The 21,964-nt window shown below is 40.9% G+C and overlaps 1 protein-coding gene across 13 annotated transcripts in view; it reads left to right on the forward strand.

The window, feature by feature from the left end:
- Positions 1 to 21,964, forward strand: part of RC3H1 (ring finger and CCCH-type domains 1) — a 62,032-nt gene that overhangs the window by 28,608 nt on the left and 11,460 nt on the right. For 8 of the 13 annotated variants that reach the window (XM_039726269.1, XM_039726270.1, XM_039726271.1 and 5 more), the window contains 15 exons: positions 2,551 to 2,671; positions 3,889 to 4,128; positions 5,217 to 5,392; positions 6,214 to 6,414; positions 7,632 to 7,764; positions 9,039 to 9,157; positions 10,726 to 10,838; positions 13,445 to 13,726; positions 14,060 to 14,277; positions 15,527 to 15,903; positions 16,952 to 17,083; positions 17,640 to 17,810; positions 19,903 to 20,113; positions 21,511 to 21,601; positions 21,719 to 21,854. In XM_039726269.1, the coding sequence (XP_039582203.1) occupies positions 2,551 to 2,671; positions 3,889 to 4,128; positions 5,217 to 5,392; positions 6,214 to 6,414; positions 7,632 to 7,764; positions 9,039 to 9,157; positions 10,726 to 10,838; positions 13,445 to 13,726; positions 14,060 to 14,277; positions 15,527 to 15,903; positions 16,952 to 17,083; positions 17,640 to 17,810; positions 19,903 to 20,113; positions 21,511 to 21,601; positions 21,719 to 21,854 (2,721 nt within the window). The remainder of the gene's footprint in view (positions 1 to 2,550; positions 2,672 to 3,888; positions 4,129 to 5,216; positions 5,393 to 6,213; positions 6,415 to 7,631; positions 7,765 to 9,038; positions 9,158 to 10,725; positions 10,839 to 13,444; positions 13,727 to 14,059; positions 14,278 to 15,526; positions 15,904 to 16,951; positions 17,084 to 17,639; positions 17,811 to 19,902; positions 20,114 to 21,510; positions 21,602 to 21,718; positions 21,855 to 21,964) is intronic. The other 5 variants (XM_039726275.1, XM_039726276.1, XM_039726278.1 and 2 more) reach the window with 2 other exon arrangements.

Raw genomic sequence — 21,964 nt, forward strand, 5'->3', positions numbered from 1 at the left:
GTGCACTGCATGAATGAAGTGTGTTTGCATGAGAACTAAATTCTCTTCTCCTGAACACTCCTGAAAACCACAGAAAAAACACGTTTTGCTCTTCAGTACTACACTTACTCCAGCTTCAGATAAAAGTTTAATCTCTTTTGGACTCATTTTGCAAACAGTGCAGTTGTACAAAGCATTTAGAGTTTTACATTGAAGCTTCCCTCCAAAAGAGAAGGAAAGGGAACAATATGCAGATAGTGTTTGAATAGCTTGATTAGCTCTTGGAAGTTTTTCTCTGCCAGCTTTTCCGTGGGGGAAGGGGAAGCTTTCTGTTAGTTGCTAGACAGTCCTTGTGTCTCACTGGTGGAGTTGTGCTGTGTCTGGCATTCCAAACCACTGCTTTGAATGTGTGCTAAAGCCACTTCAATTCAGGGTGGAAATCCAGGGCTGAACGTGGCTTCCTGTGCCACGTCTGTTCCGAGCCCCTTTGTGTGCCGCGGGTGCGACGCTGCGTTTGGGCTGCCAGTGGTGCTGGATGCAATGCTTGCAGGAGCAGCAGGAGTTTGTACAGAATGTGTGGCTGCAGTAAATAGGGCAGGGATGCTGCACTGTCTGGACACATACGTTTGAGATGTGTCATTTGCTCTGTAAGCCAGTTCTGCTACGTAACTTCCCTGGCAGAAGCAGACTGCTGAAATGGCAGTGCCTTTGAAAAGGAGGTGTGGAATATTCTGTTGAGGTGCAGGCAAATACTGCAGGAGTTAATAATAGTTTCCTAAATCCCATGAAACCACTCAAGATGAGGTTGTTGTGGCTGTTTACAGCTGACCACTCTAACATGCAGAGTTGCAAAATCTCCTTTTGCTGAAAATATTCTTGCTTACAGACACAAAAACTCCTCAAACCCAAAAACCAAAATATCCCAACCAACTGCTGGCCCAAAATTAAAACCAAAACCCCACAGAACATTACAAGTTAACTTCTATCAGTGATAAGTATCAAGGCTAACCTTGTTATGTTGGTTAGATTGAACTTGGGTTTTTCTCTTCAGTAGGAATAGAGGCCTGGATCAGACACAGCCTCTATCTTGTTTCTATTGGTTTGGGATGATACTATGTTAATTCCAGCTGATATGTTGCATTTTGAGACTTTTCTTTGTTACCTGCTGGAAAAGCAAGATAGTAACTTTTTATTTTGCTCTATGTGTCAAATGAGAAACTTAGCACAGTGACACGGTGGTCTGAGGAGAAGTGTGATTATATGCCTGAAGCATTGCTTTTTATTAAAATTTATATAAAAGCTGTTTACATTAGTGATGTCAACCATATATGTGTGTGTGTATATACATTTTATATGTATTTGCTGCTTTTATTTGGTGATGCCATCATAATGCTGCTCTTGCCATGGCTGGATTGCACACAAAGGTAAGCAGGTTTGTATCTGTATTTAACTGAGGCATTAAAGGCTTTTGCTTTTAGATTGAAGGCCTGGGTTGGTCCCTGTAAGCAGCTATGTGAGATTAACATGCTGTTATTGCCACTGGGATGGGGATTGACTTGGAAATAGAAGTCTGAGATATATTTGGACTTTGACAGCAAATACAAAAAGTGCTTGTGTTTAGTCTTCTGAGGAATTCCCATTCTCTGTACTGTCATATTGGGTTGACTGCTGAACAGTGATGTTGAGAAGTGTTAGTACAGTGCTATACTGCCCCCTCAAATTTGATTAAAACTTTAAGAATTTAAGAGGAAAGTAGAACCAAAATTATAACTTGGAGGGGTGTGGCGCAAATCCCTTGGAAAAATCCTGATTTCTGGTGAATGACTGGAAAAAGAAATAAATGTCACCTGACAAAAACCAGCACAAAACCCCAAGAACGTAGTTGGCGTCTGTCATCAGATAAATACTCACAGGGTGTGTTCATATGCACTACATAGGATAACTTGGTCATGCTTTGTAACTAGTCAGAATATGTTCCAAGGGTGTCTTATTGTATTTGCTGCTAAGTCTTTCTTCCACTAATCTTAAGTAGCTGCAGTCTTTTATCCCTGGATGATTTCAGAGCTGTGAGGCCATAGATACAAATTTGTACTTACCAGCAAACCAAGGTTCTCTTCATTTTTTTCTTCCCCCTGAGTTTTTTGGCCAGTCAGTTTTGGGGATGTTTCAATGTGTTCTATTTTTGCCAAAGTTTTATCGTTATAGGAAGTGCCATGTTCTGCTTCTAGTTCCTTTCAGCCACTAAATAAAAGAAGTCTCTTAAACATAAATCCTGTATTTTTGTTCATTCTCACTGGGGTTTCTTATGCTATTTATAGTTATAGGAAGTGCCATGTTCTGCTTCTACTTCCTTTCAGCCACTAAATAAGTCTCTTAAACATAAATCCTGTATTTTTGTTCATTCTCACTGGGGTTTCTTATGCTATTTATTCAGTAAATAAGCTGAAAAAATGCTAAATAATACAGAAAAATCACAAAACAGGAAACGTGGTGTAGTAATAAGTGTTTGTAAGCATGGTTGCCACTTATTTATGCATATTCATAGTGGATGTACATGTCATCTCTCTTCAGGTTCCTGAGCAGCAGCCGATTACTTTATGCAGTGGAGCTGAAGACACCAAGCATTATGAGGAGGGCAAGAAATGTGTGGAAGAATTGGCATTGTACCTCAAACCACTCAGCAGTGCAAGAGGTAGTTCCTGCATTGCTTCCTTGGAAAATGAAGCAAAAAACCAAATAAGATGCAGAACAATCTATCCAAATTATTAGTATGTTAGTATAAATCTAGTTTAGAAACAAATTGAAACAGTTTTCTTAAACATTAAGGTTATGTTTTCATGGAGGGGAGGGGGATGTAGAATTGAATTTATCAGAAATAATACAGAGAAAAGGCTGAGGTTTTTGGCCATGCCATAGTGAGTTGAGACAAACTTTGATCTTTGCAGAGTAAGTAAAAACAGATAATTTTGCCCTTTTTTTCAGTTCTGCTTTGTGATAACTGTAGTGGTGCAGCTGTTCTGTAGAGGATGAATAATAGATATGAGAAAGTCACTACATATAAGATAGATAAGGAAAATTATAAGTAATATTTTCTTTATACAAGGTCGTATACAAGAGCTGGGTCAATCTGGATAATTCTGAGTTAGCAAACCTGCCCTGTGTTGAAGAGTATGGATTTTATATATATCACATGTGCTAGATTTGGACAGTCTATCAACCCAAGTAGTGCAGTTGAGCATCATTGGCATTAGGTAATCAAAAATGATTTCTTTGAGAAGCTGTCTGAGTCTTTTGTGACCAGTGCAGTGTGACAGCAGTATCAGTCTGGGAATTGGTGGCCCAGTGAACAGCTCTGGCTGTAGAGCAAACTCAGCATGGCAGCTGTATGTCTAGTGAGTCACCTCTTCCTTTAACCTGAATTAGGTGGCTCTCAGCATGTTTGTGATTCAGAGTTTTGGCACAAAATTAATCATCACCCAAGCAGTTCAGGACTCCTGTAAGCTCAAAACCAAAACAGTGATGTAGGCAAGAAACTAAATGTGTTCTGAAAATAAACAAATGTCCAAGTGATCCCTGAAGTCCATGAACAAGGGATGAACTGGGAATCTGTGTGGGAGGGTGTGGGACAAACTATCAACACGGGAAAAGGATTCATTAGAGGTTCCATCTTCTTAAAAAGCCAGATCAGTCAATCACAAGATTAAGCCTGTCCTGTGGGGAAACTGACTACCAGAAAACTGCTTTTATTGCCAAGTGAAACAAACTTATGATATGCCTTGACTAGTACTCCCTTTGACAAAATGGACACCAGGGGAGCTAGATTTGCACTTGTCCAGTACAGTCACTGAAGACTGGCACAAAAAGAGGAGTATGAGATAGTTTATTATTCTGTTTCATTTTGTTTCGAAGGTGTGGGTCTTAACAGCACTACCCAGAGCGTGCTGAGTCGTCCCATGCAGAGGAAACTTGTGACATTAGTCCACTGCCAGCTGGTGGAGGAGGAAGGGCGCATCAGAGCCATGCGTGCAGCGCGGTCACTGGGTGAAAGAACAGTCACAGAGCTCATCCTCCAGCACCAAAACCCTCAGCAGCTCTCCTCCAACCTCTGGGCTGCAGTGAGAGCCAGAGGCTGCCAGTTCCTTGGGCCAGGTAGGTGACATCACAGTGTCACTGCTGTACTAGAAGCAATTTAGAATTGAGCCATTGATAAATGGCTGTCCAGTTGCCCAAGTGATTTCATTAAGCAACAGCCTAATTTCATAATAGTAATCTTCAGAATTAATTTTGTGTCTGTTGGGTTTTCTTTTTTTTTTAATGCTTTAAGTGTCCTGTAAAATTCAGAATAGGTGTCCTTCTGTTCTTATCTATTCCTTGAAGATGTTTCTAGAAAAAATAAGGTTACTGGAAGTGACTAGCATGGCTTTTTTTCCTTCTTAAGGCAATAAACATACAAAACAGTTGTGGGGATAGATTTGTTATGGTTATATGTACACATTTTTAAGAAGTTGTGCATTTGTAAATTAAATTCCTTTGCTTGAAATACTAGAAAGAAATCAATGTTGCTTAAAAAAAATGAAGTCTCATTGAAAATACAGACTTCACTTGTTGAGTCTTGAAATATGAAGCCAATTTCTTAATGAAAAAATAGTGAAGCTTCTCCTGGCTAAAGACTAATTTAGAGATACTAACTTTCATACCACTTGAGGGAAGAGAGAGGTTGGTTACATAGCAAAATAGCAGTGCTGCAGCCTGGTTGATTGGTGGGAGCACTCTTTTTTGTTTTACTTGCATTGAAATGAACCTTGGTCTTCTTTAGCCTGTCAGCTTTTTCTTCTGGGATAAGTGTGGGATGTAGGCAGTACAGTTTGAAAACTCATACTAATGATCAAGAGATGTACAGACAGAAGCCTTCTTATCAGATGATGCCCAAAACAGATGTTGTTGTAGTGGTAGTAATAAAAATATTAATATAGTATATAATAATAAATCGTAATAATGATAATAATACTAGAGGTAAAAAGTCCTGTTTTCCCAAGTCACTGTTCGGGAATCTAGAGGGGTTCCTTCTCTCTTTGCCCTCCCATCTTGCTCAATTCCTTTTTTTCTCTGTGGTTTTGTGTGTCTCTTGGTGTGAGTTTTTAGCTGTTATCCCAGTTGTAGGTGAATGAGAAACTGCAAAAATTTTACGTAGGCTTCTCTCATCCTTTGTCTCTTTTTGCATTTCTCCTGACTCTCAGCCATGCAAGAGGAGGCTCTAAAGCTGGTTCTGCTGGCTTTGGAAGATGGATCTGCTCTGTCACGAAAGGTCTTGGTTCTCTTTGTGGTGCAGAGACTGGAGCCACGATTCCCTCAGGCTTCCAAGACTAGCATTGGGCATGTTGTCCAGCTCCTTTACAGAGCCTCGTGCTTCAAGGTATGAAGTTTCTGCCCAGAGGTTTTGTAATGCTATGAAAACCATTGGTTTTCACCTTCAGTGTTCATTGTCCTGTAAAATTCAATGTGCCTAAAAATATGTGTAGTTAGAGGAAGTATTGCTCGTTAAGTCCTACATGAATTTAGAGATTTGTCATTCAGCTGTGGTGGCAGTGCAGGCTGAAACACCAACTTGAAGCTGTAAAGTTAGGTTTTGCCTCTGTCCAGTTTCATAGAAGTACTGTTACAAAACCTGGATGTAAAGCAGCATACTTACCTTCTTAGAAGTGTCTTAAAGCAAAAAAAAAAAAAATCACTAATTCTGTTAATTTAGTTGTGGTGTGGGTAGAATCAATGAAATAGGAGACTTTTGGGTGTCAGCTGTATGAAGAAAAACTACTTAATGTACTTCACAGTATTTAATATCTGTTACTAGATGCACAACTTAAATGTCATTCTCTCCTGCTAAATGAGTAGAAAAACGCTTTCGTTTTGCTAATTGTACCCTCGAACAAAATTCTGCAATGCAAACAAAATATCTTGATTGGAGGTATGGATACTGTAAAGCCATTTAGGAAGTGTGACACTGAATTATGTGAGTCAGGATCCAAGTAAACAATGTTTTGTGTCCATTTTGTAGTGGTTTCCCTGTATGAAGTGTGCATTGCCTTAGTAGGAACTGGTGTTCACTGAGTGGTGTTCTAGTCGATTTTAGTTTGGGATAAGGACTTAGTTGCTGACCAAAGACATCACTTGCCTCGGACTTCACATAATCTTGGGCTTATCCTGCTTAATTGTATTTGGCTCATTTCTCCTTCCTAGGTGACCAAGCGAGATGAGGACTCCTCCCTGATGCAGCTGAAGGAGGAGTTTCGGACTTACGAAGCTCTGAGGAGGGAGCACGACTCGCAGATAGTTCAAATAGCGATGGAAGCGGGGCTGCGCATCGCACCAGACCAGTGGTCCTCGCTCCTGTACGGAGACCAGTCTCACAAATCCCACATGCAGAGCATCATTGACAAGGTAAAGCCACCTAGAATCAGCCCAGCCCATCTTGTTTGCAGCTGTAGTAGATGTAAATGTTTGTAACATTGAACTTAAAAACTGTGCCCACGTGGACTTGCCTGTTAATCATTTGTCCTGTTATTTCAAAACCTGTTATGTCCTAAATAATTAGAATATATATTTGTAACCTAATGAATCTTGCTTCCGCTGCCATCTGGACACTTTTGCTACTTTACTTCTTTCTGCAGATGGAAACCCACAAAGTTTAGCTAAATAATTAGGGGGTGACCTTTATGAACAGCTGATAAGTGCCAGTGTAGTGACAGAGGCTAATGGTCCGTGTTTCCAGGCAGGAAGTTTGTGCATAAGTTGGAAAAAAAATGAGTTTCTCATGTCTGTGTCTGAAGTAAGACAGAGAGGTGGAAGCACATTTTGTAAATAAAATACCTAAACTCTGAAAATGCTGAAATCTCTCTGTGTTCAGAAGCAACACAGGATAAATGGGTTTTTAGATTAGGGGTTGCTTTTTTAGGTGCTTAAATTAGGTGGGAAGAACTGAACCTTGTTCAGTGGTTATGAAAGCTGTGAAACAACTGCTTTGGCTGCTGTGCGAGAGGATTGGCTTCAAGGTAGCTTCTGCTGTGTATTTATGCCTTTGCCCACCTTTTGAAGTGTCCTGCCAAACATCTCTTAAAGGATCTAGGTAGAATTAAAGTTTTAAAACTGGAATTGAGTGGTGTTAGGAGATGGAACTTTGCTAGCTCTAGGATCTAGAATTAAACGGTTTTAAAACTGGAATTGAGTGGTGTTAGGAGATGGAACTTTGCTAGCTATCTTTTCCTACAACCATCTTGATCTTTATTTTCTGCTTGCTATACTCAGTTTAAAGCAGTGTGCAAACTGCTGTGTCTAAGTGTATTAGACTCTCCAGAAATCTAAATTAAATGGTTTCCAGTATGGCCCATTTTTTTCTTCAGGTAGCAGCACAATACAAAAGAAATGGGTTTTATTGCTAGAAATAACACCAGCCTTCATTTTGTCTATTTCAAAGTGTAATTTAATGCAATGTCAAAGACCTGTGCTTTCTTAATAGAAAGAGTTCACTGGAATGGGCTTCTGTGACAGATGTTTATCTCCAGTTTTGGGAGACAGTTCTTGTGAGCCTGTGGAGTAGCCTTCAGAAACCATGAGGATTGCTATGCCTGTAGAAAGTTAATTATGATAATTTTTTTAAGTTGCAGACCCCAGCCTCGTTTGCACAGAGTGTTCAGGAATTAACTATTGCTCTGCAGAGGACTGGTGATCCAGCTAACTTGAATCGTCTTAGACCTCACCTAGAGCTCCTAGCAAATATTGATCCCAGTCCAGGTAAGTCTGGGTGTTTTTATGAAAACCTTTGAGTTTGGCAAAGGGATATAGGACCTAAGCTGTTGACAGAGGGGAGAAAGATAGAAATTGTTGAAAAAGTCAGCAGTGCTGTAAGGATGGACTACCTGAGAGAGATGGGAAGGGACAGAACAAAGTCCTATGGCTGAAGTTTTATTTTATACCTGCTAAAATTCATAAAATCAATATTACACATCAAAATAGTAAAAAGATGTAAAATACAACTTTGGGAGATGAAAAATTGTGCTTCATATTTGCTTAAACAAACAGAAGTTAAACTTCTTTTCCAGTGAGGACCAGTTGTACTTCATAGCTAAAGGAGATGCAGTGCTTTCTTCCCAAATCTTTCATACTGAAACAAGCTGAGGACAAGCCTGTGTACTGCAAATTTGTTTGCAAAAAACTGATATGGAAGGTGGAATCACCAATAGCCTCCCTTGATTTCAGTAGCCAAGTCTGGTCTTTGTGGTTTTTTCTGTACTGTTGAGTTGCCTAAAGAACAGCTGGGAAGCATGTTGAAGTGCTTTTGGAAGAATTTAGTCCCTGTGAGTGGAATAATGTCATTAATTCTGCTAAAGATCTTGAAAGGCTCTTTGAGGTACTGTCCTTTGCAGCAGAGTGTGCAGGCACACAGTGGGAGTGTCAGCTGCTGGAACAGATTCAAAAACTTTGAAAAAGTAAATTGACTAAAAAGAAAAGGTGCTCCTATAGAATTGAGACTGCAATTTATTCACAATGCTTTAGATGGTGGTCTGATTCATAGATTTGCCTTGTGATGTTTTTTCCATGTGAGAGGCATTAATTTCTGTTGCTGTTCTACATCTTTGCCTGTGTAATCAGGCCAGCCATGACTGTATTCATACGGAATAATTTTACCTCCAGGAGTCTGAATGCAAAGAGGGATTTTGAACCTGATGTTTTTCTTAATGAGAAGAGCTTGTGCAGTGCCTTTACTCTGGAGTTCTTGTGAGATGAGAAAGTTCTTGTAAAAGGAGATAATTTTACATGCTAATAATGATCTTACTGGCTCATTCAGTATTTTGTGCAGTTCCGTCTTAAGTTTATAGATACCTCTATTCTGTAAGAGGTAAATGTCTCAGAATTAAGGTGCTGAATGCTTTTTATCTACTGATGAAATGTTTTTTATAAACTTGGCTAGTCAAGTTTCGTGATTCTGATGTGGGATTTTGTACCTGGATTTGGAAAATCTTTCTGATTTTTCTTTTTGTATTTGGTGTTTGCTGTCCATGCTTCAGATGCTCCACCTCCAACATGGGAACAACTGGAAAATGGACTAGTTGCTGTGAGGACTGTGGTTCATGGCTTAGTTGATTATATCCAGAATCACAGCAAAAAAGGAACAGATCAACAACAGGTAAAAGCTAAATCATATGGGAAATATGTACCCCTAAGTTTTATTGGCTGTATCCTATAGTAGAGGTTTACTAATGGCATCTGAAAAGATTTGGTTTGACAAGGAGCTAATTGAAAACATCACTGCAATTCATATTTATCAAAAAAAGAAACAAGAAAGGAAAAAATGCAAAACAACACATATTTACTTCCAACACCTGTTGAACTGATTTTCACAGCTCACTAGGATGGAAGGAGACCAGTCTGATCCAGCTGCAGGGGAGTTCATTAGGGAAATGAATGACAACCTTCCTGAGCAGAGGGTGGGGAAGGGACACTGGTTGCTGCTGTGATTTGTGGGAATTTTCTTGGGTTTGTTTAAATGTGGCATATTTCAGCCAGTTGGCTCTCTGTTAATGAAATCATCCTTATACCTGTGCTTAGTGGTCTGTCGAGCTTGAAGATTTAAGAACAGTTGATATGAAGGTGCAATCGAAGATCCTGAAACAATTTTTTTTGTTTTCAGCAATGACAATGTAATTGTGTATTAACTTATCTCATAGTTACCTTATCACACATTCCTTTGATGTCATTGTATTGTGTTGATATAAATGCTGCTGAAGTACAGAGCTGCCTGTCCCAGTCCTACTCCTCCATCACTTTGGCATTCATCCTCTTGGAGAGCTGGTTTGGGGAACTCAACTAGTAAAAATATTATCTCTGCCAAAAAAAAAAAAGCAACATTAAAGTAAATTATTTCTGCTGTTTCACCTTTTTTTATTAATTGGGATGGATAATGAGAACTGTCACCAGCAAAAGGAAAAATAGTAGAAATGCATAAATGGGAATCTGGGAGGGGAAAAATCAAGAGTTTTTATTGTGGAGAGCCTGTGGTACATGCTGTGCTGCCTGGAAGGGAGCCCAGAGCCTCATGAGTAGGAAAGGGATGTCTGCTGAGTCTGGGGAAAGTTGCACTACCTGGCAACAGTGGCCAGTAAAAGGCTGTGTGGCTTATGTTCACTCTGCCTGGATCTTCTTACTGCAGTAGAAGGCAAAAAAAAAACCCCAAAACAAGCCAAACAAAAACCAAACAAAATAAATGCTCCCAAAAGCAAAAACAAACAAAAAACTCCCAACAGTTTTCAGGTGACTTCTGACAGATATACACCTTTTGGCTTCTAAGAAAGCATGTTGACTTTTACAGACCAGTCCTGTGGTGGGGAACTATTGATAGGGTATATCTGATTCTTGGTAATTTTTTCATCCTGTATGAGTTTTGTCCACTTAACTCTGCCCTAAAATGTACAACTGTGTTCTAGTCAAGCTCTTCAGTAAGCAGTTTGAATAAAAATGCTGTAGAAAACTGAGAGTGACTTGGTTGTCAGACCACATACCCTTGAATCTGTTGGTTCTGTTGAAGCACCAAACATAAATACTTCAGGTTTATTTCATGTCAGGTATTTTAGAAACTCTTGAATTAGAGGAATTATCAACAGTCAAACTTCAGGCCTTTGAACGGATGATACATTCAGCTTGGTTAAGTGCACTTTGATGTTCAGGTGTCTCACCTGGTTTCTTTAACCTTGTCAGCCCCCTCAGCACAGCAAGTACAAGACATACATGTGCCGAGACATGAAGCAGAGAGGAGGATGTCCCAGGGGGGCCAGCTGCACCTTTGCACACTCACAGGAGGAGCTGGAAAAGTAAGTGTTCTTCTACTAGTAGAAGGCAGTCCAGTCTTAGTTTCAACTTGTCTGTAAGAGTTATTTCTCATATGAATGATGGGGGAAAGGAGGTATAACGTGGCTGTTAAACTAGTAAGAAGTAATGTGATAAACTGGTAACAGTCACCTCTTAGGTTTTGGAGCTCCTTGTTCTTCTGTAGCAGGATATTTGCTTTGTTCATCAGTAATGCAGCTCTGAAAGTTTGATGTTAGATAAGTGTTATCCAAAGTTATTGGAGCTGGACTATTTTCCCTACTTCTTAAATGTGACCAAACATGCTGTGTGATGGCATTCACAGTGGCTCTTGTTTGGGGGTACTTCTCCTCTTCCCTTTTCATTCAGGTAGGTTGCTGGCAGTTTTCCAAATGTAAGGAATTTGTTGCTAGCTCTCCAAAGAGCTAAAAACAAACAACTGAAGATTTTTTCCTGCAATAGTTTTTTGTGCAATCTGTCAAAAAGTTTCATGCAGGTACCTTCTATTGGTTACATCTGTTGTTGTAGAGTTAAAAAAATGATGCTCATATCAAATCTGCAGTCTAGATCCCTTACAGATTTAGGAGGGCTACCAGTTATGCAAGAGCGAGATACTGTTGTTCTGCAGGTTGTTTTATTTTTTTAAATTAAAATGGATTATTTAGGAGCTAAAATAAATAAATTCAGTGTATTTTATGTAGTATATTAGCTTGTTACTTGCTTTTTGGGGCTACAATTCAAAGAAAAGGTGCTTTTTAATGAGAAGAATATTGCAAAGGCTCAGAAATGGCATGCAGTGTTTCTTTTTCATTTCTTAATCTGAAACTCAAATCATTAATGTCAGTTCATGGCCTGTACAGCCAGCATGCAGTGCATAGACAAAACACAAAGAAAGAAGGTCAGAGCATGTGGTGTTAGAATGACAAAGACAGTTATTCATATGAGCAAGGAGTGGGACCTCAGTACTTGTGTGCTGCAGAAACAGTTGAAGAGTATTTTGCCTTCTGTCACCATGCTAATGAAATGGAGATTGGTAGTGCTGCTTTGGGATGGTTTTGTTAACATGTCTTGGGTGGTGGGTCAGTGTTACACCTCTGAGCCAGTTCAGTATCAAGGACTGTCAGCTTTGCAGGGGGGGAGAGGCCTGTTGTGGCCAGGCTGATTTGCATGCCTTGGTATTAGTGTTGTCCTGGGTTGAAGAGAATGTTTGTTCAGTGTCTGTGGGTGGTTTGGGGAACTTGGGAGTTCTGATTGTTCCTTGTACCTTTTATCTTTGCTTAATTCCTTTAAGTAGCTATTGTGTTAGCACTCCTCCTTTTAAAAATGCTTAGTGTGACTAATATGCATTGCTGTTGCTGTGTGACTCCTCTATCTCTCTACATAGCTTTAATTTTTGAGAAAGGTTATGGGGAAATGTGTGGTAATACTTCAGATAGTATATTATAATCTAAATTTGCTTAAACAGCAGCTCATTCCCCTCTTGACAAGGGACAAAGGCCCTGTGTGCGTAGGCAAGCACTGAACTTTTTAAAAATTAATTTGTGTCTTACACATGTGGAGACTGCAACAACATCTAAAAAACAAAGCAGCCTCAACAGTAAAACCCCTTTTTACCTCTTTTGTGTTGCTGTTAATGCATGTGGGCAACCACAGAGATTATCTAAAGACGGAGTAATCAGTCAGTTGCCACCTTTTTCTGCAGTAATTTTTATACCTTCCTGCTCTGGGTTCCCATCTCACTTTGACTGTTATTTATGATATAAAAGTATTGGCTTCGACCCTGCTGAAGAAATACTACTTGCTGCTTATTCAGTGAGGGCACTCAGGTCTGCAGATATGCTCTCACACTTGCATTCTGAGCTAATGGCAGGGTATTCAGTGGAGGACCATGAACTCTGGAATTTGTTCTCCAGTACTGTTGGCCTACTGGTTTCTGTGGAACTTTGGTTAAAATGCCTGTATTTGTTCAGGCTTCAGTCAGAAGCAGCTAAATTTTTGGAACTGTTGCGTGTTCATAGAGTTTTTATCTCTGCAGTCACTTTATCAAACAGCAGAAATGGTGTAAGCTGCATACTGATATAGTAACATTAATCTCAAACTGTGCCTTAAAATATATCACATGGTAGTAAACACTTGGCTTATTATTGGACAAATAGAGCAAAAGGGTATAGCTTCATATTTTTTCACTTAAATTTTCTGCTATTAGTATCTTCTCTGAATAATACAGGCTTGAACAGTCTGTGATTGTTATTCTGAAACTTGTACTGTATTTTATGTGGTAATAATACTTTATGTGACACTTGGTTTTGGTTTTCTTCTCTTGAGATGCCTATATGTAAAGAAAGTAGGATTTGTAAATTTGTTGTGTGAAGTTTACCTGTGAATTCTTGATGTACTTGTCATTAAAAGTTCACCCTTGTTCTGATTGAAACTCCTATTAATAGATCAACTATCAGGGAAGTTTTATTCTATTAGGTATTTTCATAAGCCCCTTGAAGAACTTGAATAAAAGGAAGCTTTCAGCAGAATCCATGTTTGAAAAGTCTTGAAAGTCCAGCTCCTTTCACTTTTTTTTGTTTCAATTTTTGACATGTGGTTTTTCTTTCTGAAGGTTCCGTAAAATGAACAAGCGTCTCGTTCCCAGAAGACCCCTTAGTGCCTCCCTGGGCCAGCTGAACGAGGTGGGCCTGCCTTCAGGAGCTATCCTCTCAGAGGAAGGGGGAGTGGACTTGCCCAATAGGAAAACTTCTGCTCTGCCAAATGGAATTGTGTCAACAGGCAGCACAGTGACACAACTGATTTCTCGAGGGACTGACTCCGGCTATGAAAGTGCCCTGAAGCCGGGGAAGATGGACCACCTGAGTAGCAGTGCCCCTGGATCCCCTCCTGACTTGTACGGCTCTTCCTACCTGTTGTTCAGATTGCTCTGTGTGTGTCTGTCAGTGTGGAGTAGAAACAAAGTGAACCAGTTCTTTAAAAAAGAAGCAGAACTGGGGTTGTGGTTGTTTTTGTGTTTGGTTGGGGTGGGGGGGTGTGGTTTAGTGATTACATAGTGGAGTAGAAAGCTAAAGCTCTAAACTGTGTAATTCCCTGTTTGCTTATATTTTAATTGGAGAAGGCGATAGAAGCCTTCAGAAGGTGGAGTGTAGACAAATATAACAGTGTGTTAGAGTACAGTGTGCTATACCAGGTCTTAATGAGCTGTGCCATCTTTCCACTCCTTTAGGCTGGAATCTGTTCCCAAGAGCTCTATTTCTGCTTTGCCAGTGAACCCTCATCCTGTGCCTGCTCGGGTGCCAGCAGATCTGCCCTCGGTGTCTGTCACCAAGCAGCTGCAGATGGTACCACGAGGGTCTCAGTTGTACAGTGCACAACAAGCAGATATGTTTTATCAAGACCCCAGAGGGGCTGCCCCGTCGTTTGAGCCAGCACCCTACCAGCAAGGTAAGATTGACCAAGCTCTTTCATCCTCCTGCTGATTTTAGTCTTCCTTCCCACTCTGGTTTTTAAGCCCTTTAATTGAAGTTTTCTTACAAATTATGAAAGACACCAGTGATGTCATAATAAAATGGAAATCAGTAGGATTTTATGCCTCGACTGAGGACTTCAATGCAAGTGAAAACAATACCTGTATCTGTCCAAGTGTTGCAAGTCCTGTCTTCAGTTCTTCCTAACTGGGTTGGATGAGGTATCCAGTCTGGTAAACCTTAATTTAGTTGGACTCAGGGAAAATGGAAATAAAGTGTGTGTGATGACTAGAGATAAATGAAATTAGAGAAGGGTGTTCACAAAAAAAGAAAATGTCATGAAAAAGGAACTAAGAGGAAAAACTTAACTATAAAGAGAGCACATGGTGAAGGTGATTAAAGAGAGGAGATATGGCTATCTATATGAAAACTGAGAGTGATTCTTAGGCAATGTGAGGTTGCAGAGAGAAGTGAGATAAAGTGAGGTTAATGTGAAAGAAAAATAAGCAATATAAGACCGCAGGAAGTTAAAAGCAGAAAAAGCTCTAGAAAGGAAAAGCAAAATGGGGGAAGCCATTTCTGAGAAAGTTGCAGAGCATTTTGAAGAAAAACAAACTACTTACATTTGTTCATTATGTGCCAGTGAACATCTGAGTTGTCCAGAAAATTTGATGTCATGCACATGTTCGTGCTTATTTTAAAATTATCCAGAGCTCTCAGATAGAATAATAAAATCTTCAGGTAACCAGGCACTGTGATATTACAAGTCTTTCATGATTTACTGAAATGTCCTTCTCCTGTTCAAGACATAGAACAAATCTCTAGATGAATTTAAATCCTAATAATCCAAGTTCCTTTACCCAGACAGTGACTCTGGTATGTTGAGATAAATTGAATTTAGTTGCGTGGATGAAGATGTACAGACCAATCTTCAGTTTACTTTTTAGGTCTTACCTAGCTGAAAGCATTTGTAGCAATCTGCAGAGACATTTGGATGATTTATTTCTATTTGGTGCTGGCAGAGCACCTGTGATGGTCTCAGTCTCACCAGCTCTTTATCAGTTACTGTAACATTGACACTGTGCTGGTATCTTGGGTAATTACACTACATCACTTGAGCTTTGGATCAACTTTGACTTCCTCAGGGTTTTCTGCTGTCAATTTTTGTGGACAATTGTGCTAATCACTTTCTGTATCTTGTGTCTCCCCCCCTTGCCTTGCTGCAGGAGTGTACTATCCCACTCAGTCCGTGTCTCGCTTTGTCCGACCTCCTCCCTCAGCGCCTGAGGCGGGCGCGCCGTACCTGGAGCACTACGGGCCGTACCTGCCGGAGCGGGTGGTGAGCCCGCAGTACCCGCAGCCGCAGGGCTACCCGGCCCTGGCACAGCCCATGTACCCCCCGCACTACGACGGCCGCCGCGTCTACCCGCCCGTGCAGCCCTACCAGCGCGAGGACGTGGTGCGGGGCAGCCCGGTGCCCATCGACATCCCGCAGGCCGCTGTGCCCCTCTACGTGCCCGAGGCCAGAGACAGATACCAGCAAACAGAGCCTTATTGCCCAGTGGCTCCGCATCTTGGTCAGATCAGACCTTCGTGCCACAGGGTATGGGTTTACGCTGTGTTTTTGCGGTTGGTTTGAGAGGGGAACTGTAAACTGCTTGGGGAATGGAATGTTTTTGTGCTAAGGGGATGGCCTTTGTGAAAGTCTGAACTTAGGAAGCGGATGAAAAACTGGAAGGTAGTTTAGTTACTGGTCAGCTCTGCAAATGAAATTACATTAATTTGTAAAAGTAGGCTGCTTTAGTGCTCAAAATAGAAAAACATTCACTTTGGAAATCTCATAAGTCTCTGACTTCTCCAGCAGAGATTAGGCTGGAGAGGGCTACTCAAGTGCAGAGTAAATACAGCATGTGGAAATGGTCTCGTGTGCGTTCTTGTATTGCCCACCTCTGACTAGCCAATGCTGTACCTCAATAATAAACATTAAACATACCTGCCGTGATAAAAGAAGTAAAGATTCTGCTCTTCCGAATTTTTTCTAGTTAGATAGTTAACTGGAAGGTCTTCCTGTTGTAAGTTTACAAATTTGTTTTGTAACTATTCTAACTCACCAGCTGGAATTGAGTTCTGTAGAATAATTGGATTTAGGTTATTCAGATTAAAGGCTCTGAATCCTATTGCCGGGTACAAGAAGTGTTTTTAACATAACTTAAAGATTTATCAGTTTGAGTGTGCTATGTTTAATTCTATTGCAAAGTGAATAATAAATGTGACTAGAGACCCATAGAGTTCTATCAGTTTTCCCTACATGACTGTTATGGGAACTTGCCATGCTGAACATGTGCCAGTGGGAACTTTGCCAAGGTGTAACACATTGCCTCTTTGTGGGGTGTCTTGAACTAATACTGGCCAGTGTAGGAACATGTATGTCCTGTATGAAAACGTGTATGTCCTGTATGAAAGGTAACAGCTGGACTTTAACAAAGTGATCATTACTTGTTGCTTTAAAGATTCTGTCTGTCCTCTGTATTTCCCTCTCCTTGCAGTACATAGCTGCCTTATTTCATTCGGGTAAACAACACTTAGGAAATTATTCATTTTGAACTTGAATGCTTCAGGAGCTCTGAGACATTTTCTTGTCTTCATTTCAGCCTCATGTCAGCCTGGATGAACTTCACCGACGAAGGAAAGAGATCATGGCCCAGCTGGAAGAGAGGAAGGTGATTTCTCCACCTCCTTTTGCACCATCACCAACCTTGCCTCATCCTTTTCACTCAGAGGAGGTAAGCGTATTTTGACAAAACGTGAGTTACTGGCATGTTTAGAAAATACTTGGGCATTTACATGCTGACAGGTGCAGACAATAAGAAAATCAGAACAATACAGCACTGGCAGCTGTTGTAGAAAGTAGATTTCATGCCTAGCTGGGAAGCCCTGGTAGTATAGTCTTAGCTGGCTGTTGATCTACCAGTGGTCCTAAGCTCTCTGCTTTCGGTGCAGCCAAGAAAATTAATTTAGAGCCATTACTAATTGAAGTAATCGCTCTTCACAGTTACTAGACTTTACTCCTGACATATTTAGGATGAAGTAACAGCTTGATAGAGATTTATTTTTTTAACCAGTGTCAAAATATCACCTTCGAACTGGCCAAGTGAACAGTCAGCACTGGGAGTGTAGCCAGGGGCTCAGAATTTCACGCGCTTCATGTGTTCTCTGGCCTAATTCCAGACGATAATGTTTCTGATAAAAAAATAATCCTGGTGCTTTCTCAAGTTCCCCACTGTTGAAGTGAGCAGGGATGGCTGTGAAACTGCTTCTTCCCTTCACTTACAGAACCAGATTTTTGTTTTTGTACAGTACTTGGATGAAGACCTGAAGGTAGCTGGGAAATACAAAGGAAATGACTACAGCCAGTACTCTCCCTGGTCCTGTGACACCATCGGCTCCTACATTGGAACCAAAGATGCAAAACCCAAAGATGTTGTGGCAGCAAGGAGTGTGGAGATGGCGGTATGCAGGGATAAGGGGAAAACAGAAGAGTGGATATTTCTGTGGGTTGGGAAGGACTTCTATTTGCTTTCCAGGATGATGGCAGTGCTTTTATTTAAGCTCAGAAGTGCATTGCAGTCACAGAAAGCATTTGCAGGTGTGTGAAGCACTTTGTTTTCAAAGTTATGAACAGTTCTTGTGTAGCTGGTACACATTCTGCATATAGTTGGAGGATAACCTCTCTGCTCTGAAGCCATAGATAGCAAGAATATTGTGCAAGGATTATTCCTTGCACTTACTTGAAATGCAAAAATTATTCTGTCCTGGCAGCTTGTTAATTGAGCATGTCCATCTGTTGCTGCCTGTACTTCTTTCTGTTGGAGAAAGATGCTGTAACTTAACTTTAGGCAATTAATTCCTTTTAATGTGGCTGTTATTGCTGTTAAGGGTGTTACTAGTTTTTACTTCATTTTTTCTTTTTCTGTCTGCTGAACTGCTTTCCTCTTAAAACCTTGAAGCCACTATAGGAAATGGACCCCAAAAGGAGGCTTTCTCCTGAAAAAAGCAGAGCAAAAAATTGCATTTCATCTGCAGCTTTGACCCTTTTACCTGTCCTCTTGCTCTCAGTCCTATACAGTGTGGTTGCCTGGAGTTATCACACTGCCACGTTTGACCTGGAGAAGTACTGAGATTACTTGCAATCAGCTTATTGCTATCTAAGTGGCAGCATCCAGGAGTGATAAACAGCTCTTGGCTTTCATCCCTGCTGCTAGAAAACTGTGGAAAAAACCTGCAGCTCAATTACAAGAAGTAATAAGGTTCTGGAGAAGTAACCTCCTTTTTCAAGGCTCAACAAAGTATCCTTGTGCCCCAGAGCTAATTTTCAGATAAGCATAATGGGATCTCTGCTGCTTTTCAGTTTTTGTCTCCTCACAGGAAAAAATTATCAAGAGACCTTTACTGAATAAGTTCTTCCGTGATTTTTTTTTTTAAATAATTCATAAGAGATTCCTTTTTTGAAGGACAGGAGTAGTATCATCTGAGTGCATAATGCCGAATATTCTGCAGATACATGCAGCTTTACTGAGTAAATAGAAGAATATTAAAATTGGTACTAGCATCCTATGGCCTCAAGATTAAAATGTAACTTTTTCCAGAATTCCAAAGTAGATTTTCCCTAATGTTTCAGTTTCCAAGTATCACATTTCTTGAGTTTAGCTTCCAACTTAGTAGTTACTGCCATTTTCACCCCTTTATTCCTGCCTCAGATATGTTAACTGTTTTTAGCAATCCTTATCCCCACTGAAAGCTTGCAGAGTTTTATTTTATTATTGGACTGTATCTTGGTGTAGTGGTCCCACTTACCTTGCTCTTTTTGTTCTACTGTGCCCAGATTTACTACTTTAGCAAAGTCTTAACTTGATTTTGGCAATTTTTACCATGTTAAATTTTCTGGTAGTCAACAGATAGCTTTCCTATTTAAGTCAGCTCTTGGAGGAGAGAGTGAACACTTTCTCTCTTCATATGCTGACCCATTAAGGTGTTTGAGTCTGAAACTTGGTTAGAAACCAGGATGTTCCAAACAGTACTGCTGCTTTATGAAAAGTGCCTGAAAAGATATACCAGACATGTCCAAGTAATTGCAGTACTGAAAAATTCCCATTCTGAGTCATTTGCAGGCTGTTAGGTTATACAATTCTTAGCAGTGGGCTTCAGAGAAATTTCTGTTTGATCTAGAAGGAATCTGTATTCCTCAGAGATGTCCACTGATCTCTCCTTTGAGTTTATATGAGAGGGAGGTTTTCTCCCGCTTCTCTTCCCATTAGACTTTCTCTGTCACAGTTTCCATTTGCTGCTGCTCTCTTCTTCTGGATTTGATCACAATTAATTTTGCAGCTTTTTCACTGTGGTGTAGTAATGGTACCTAAAGGTAGACCATTAAGGAGACATCCCCACTGACAGTGGAGTTAGAAACTGAAGAGTAGAAAAACTAGTTGAAAAGTGAAGGCAATAGAGAATACAAGAGAAACTAACTCACCAAACAGTTGTGAAAGGAAAGTGTCCTGTTACTTTTGGAATGAGTTTTGCAGTGCCTTTTCCATGTCTGGTGCAGAATGTGGACAGTAAAGCCATGCGTGAGCAGCGACTGGACATGCAGCGCCGCGCGGCCGAGGCGGGCGACGATGACCTCATTCCGTTTGGAGACCGCCCGACGGTGTCGAGGTTTGGGGCCATCTCCCGTACTTCCAAAGCCATGTACCAGAACTCTGGGCCCATGCAGGCCATGGCAGTTCAGGGAGCTGCCACCAAATCCATCATTTCAGGTATGAGCTCTGGATTTTGCTGGCTGTCGCTATTTTCTGTACTGCTATGGTGTTGTACAGGTTGAAGACAAGCCCAGTAAATTTGCATCTTGTCTTAGAAGTACAGCTGTGGTGTGTGTTAATGCCGCTTAAAATAACTGCAGGTAGGGTTATACTGAGAAGACTGAATTCAGAACAAGGTTGCCACAGCTTTCTGAGGCCACTTGGTCTGGACAAGAGGAGACTGAGGGCAGACCCCCTAGCATCTACAGCTTCCTCTTGAGGGGATGCAGAAGGGCAGACCCTGATTTCTCTCTAGTGACCCATGATAGGACTTGAGCTGGGGTGAGCTAGGTTGGATGTCAGGAAAAGATTCTTCCCTCAGAGGGTGGCACTGAACAGGGAATGGTCACAGCCCCAGGACTGCCAGAGGTCCAGAAGTGTATGGACAGTACTCTTGGGTACAGGGTGGGATTGTTGGGGTGTTTGTGGAAGGCCTGGATTTGGTTTCTGTGGTCCTTTTGGGTGCCTTCCAACTTGGGATATTCAAGGATTCCATGTTTGTGTGTACACAGTGTATTTGTTAGTGATATGTTGTTGCTGTTTGGAAGAAGTTACTTTGTTCTGCCATTCCCTCTGATAGGAAGCTTATTTTAAATCTGTAGCAGCAGAATCCAGAAGCCTAGCACTTTCCCAAATACACAATGCAAAACCATCTTGATGAAGTATTGTACTGCTCCTCTCTTGCTTTATGGGTAGCTGCTGCTGCAAGCTTAATGCAGCCATTGTCTCATGTACTGTTAGGCAAAGTAAAAAAGTAGGAGTAGTTCAATTCCAACACACCTGTTTTCTAATCACATGTATGGCCTTCTGTCTTACTCCAAAAGATTGTCTCTTTCTTGAGGTACACTGAATAACCTTAAGAAAATATTGAATTATTACATTCCCCCAAACTTGCTTCTAGCTCTTTCAGGCAGTAATTTTTTAGACTTTATTACATATAGAACTCTGACTTCCCTGAAATTTTATTCTTTAAACTGTAGTTACCGAGGTATGTCAGATTATCAATGAACTCCTGAGTCTTTTAGGAACTTCAGTAGTAAAAATAACTGCAGTCATCGTGTCTGTAAGTTTTGTTCTGTGTTTGCTCCTCTGCCTGAGTATCTGAAGTCCTTCACAATCTCAGACTCTGGAAGGCTGTCCCAGACTGTTGGTCATACAGGAAGAGTCATGTAGCAGGCTTGTGAGACTGGTCACAGAGAGTATTTCTCTGTTCATTTAATCAGAAGAAATGTTCAACTTCTCATAACTAGAGGGCTGGCCTTTCTTCTTCTTCTCTGTCTAGTTCTGTGTTGGCTGAACAACTGAAAGGGTGATTTTGTAGTAATGCAATGTGGTTTTCTTGTGTTCCCTGGTAGACTACAGTCCTTACGAAACCCACGGTGGCTGGGGAGGCTCTCCATATTCTCCTCATCAAAATATACCTTCTCAGGGACGTTTCACTGACAGGTAGGATTGCTGTATTTTTTCTTTGCCTCTTTCTAAATTTTCTTCTGTGTATTTTTCCTGTGCCAGTGGAGTAAAGATTTTTTTTTTTTGCAATCTCCTTGTTTTCCAATGCCAAAGGGAGAGGCTGTCCATGTCGGATGTGGCTGGTCATGGGAAGCAGTTGCCCTCAGCTGACCGAGAGCAGCAGCTGCGCATGGAACTGCAGCAAGTTGACCACCAGATCAGCCAGCAGACCCAGATGAGGGGGCTGGAGGTTGGTACCAGCATTTGGAGCAGCACTGGGGGGTGGGATGGAGGGAGATAGCATTGGTGAAGCCTTTCAAGGGCTGACCTTTGTAGTGATACTCGGTAACAATACTTAAT

Source organism: Passer montanus, unplaced genomic scaffold (assembly GCF_014805655.1).
Source record: "Passer montanus isolate IOZ18808 unplaced genomic scaffold, ASM1480565v1 scaffold58, whole genome shotgun sequence".
Classification (NCBI taxonomy): Eukaryota; Metazoa; Chordata; class Aves; order Passeriformes; family Passeridae; genus Passer; species Passer montanus.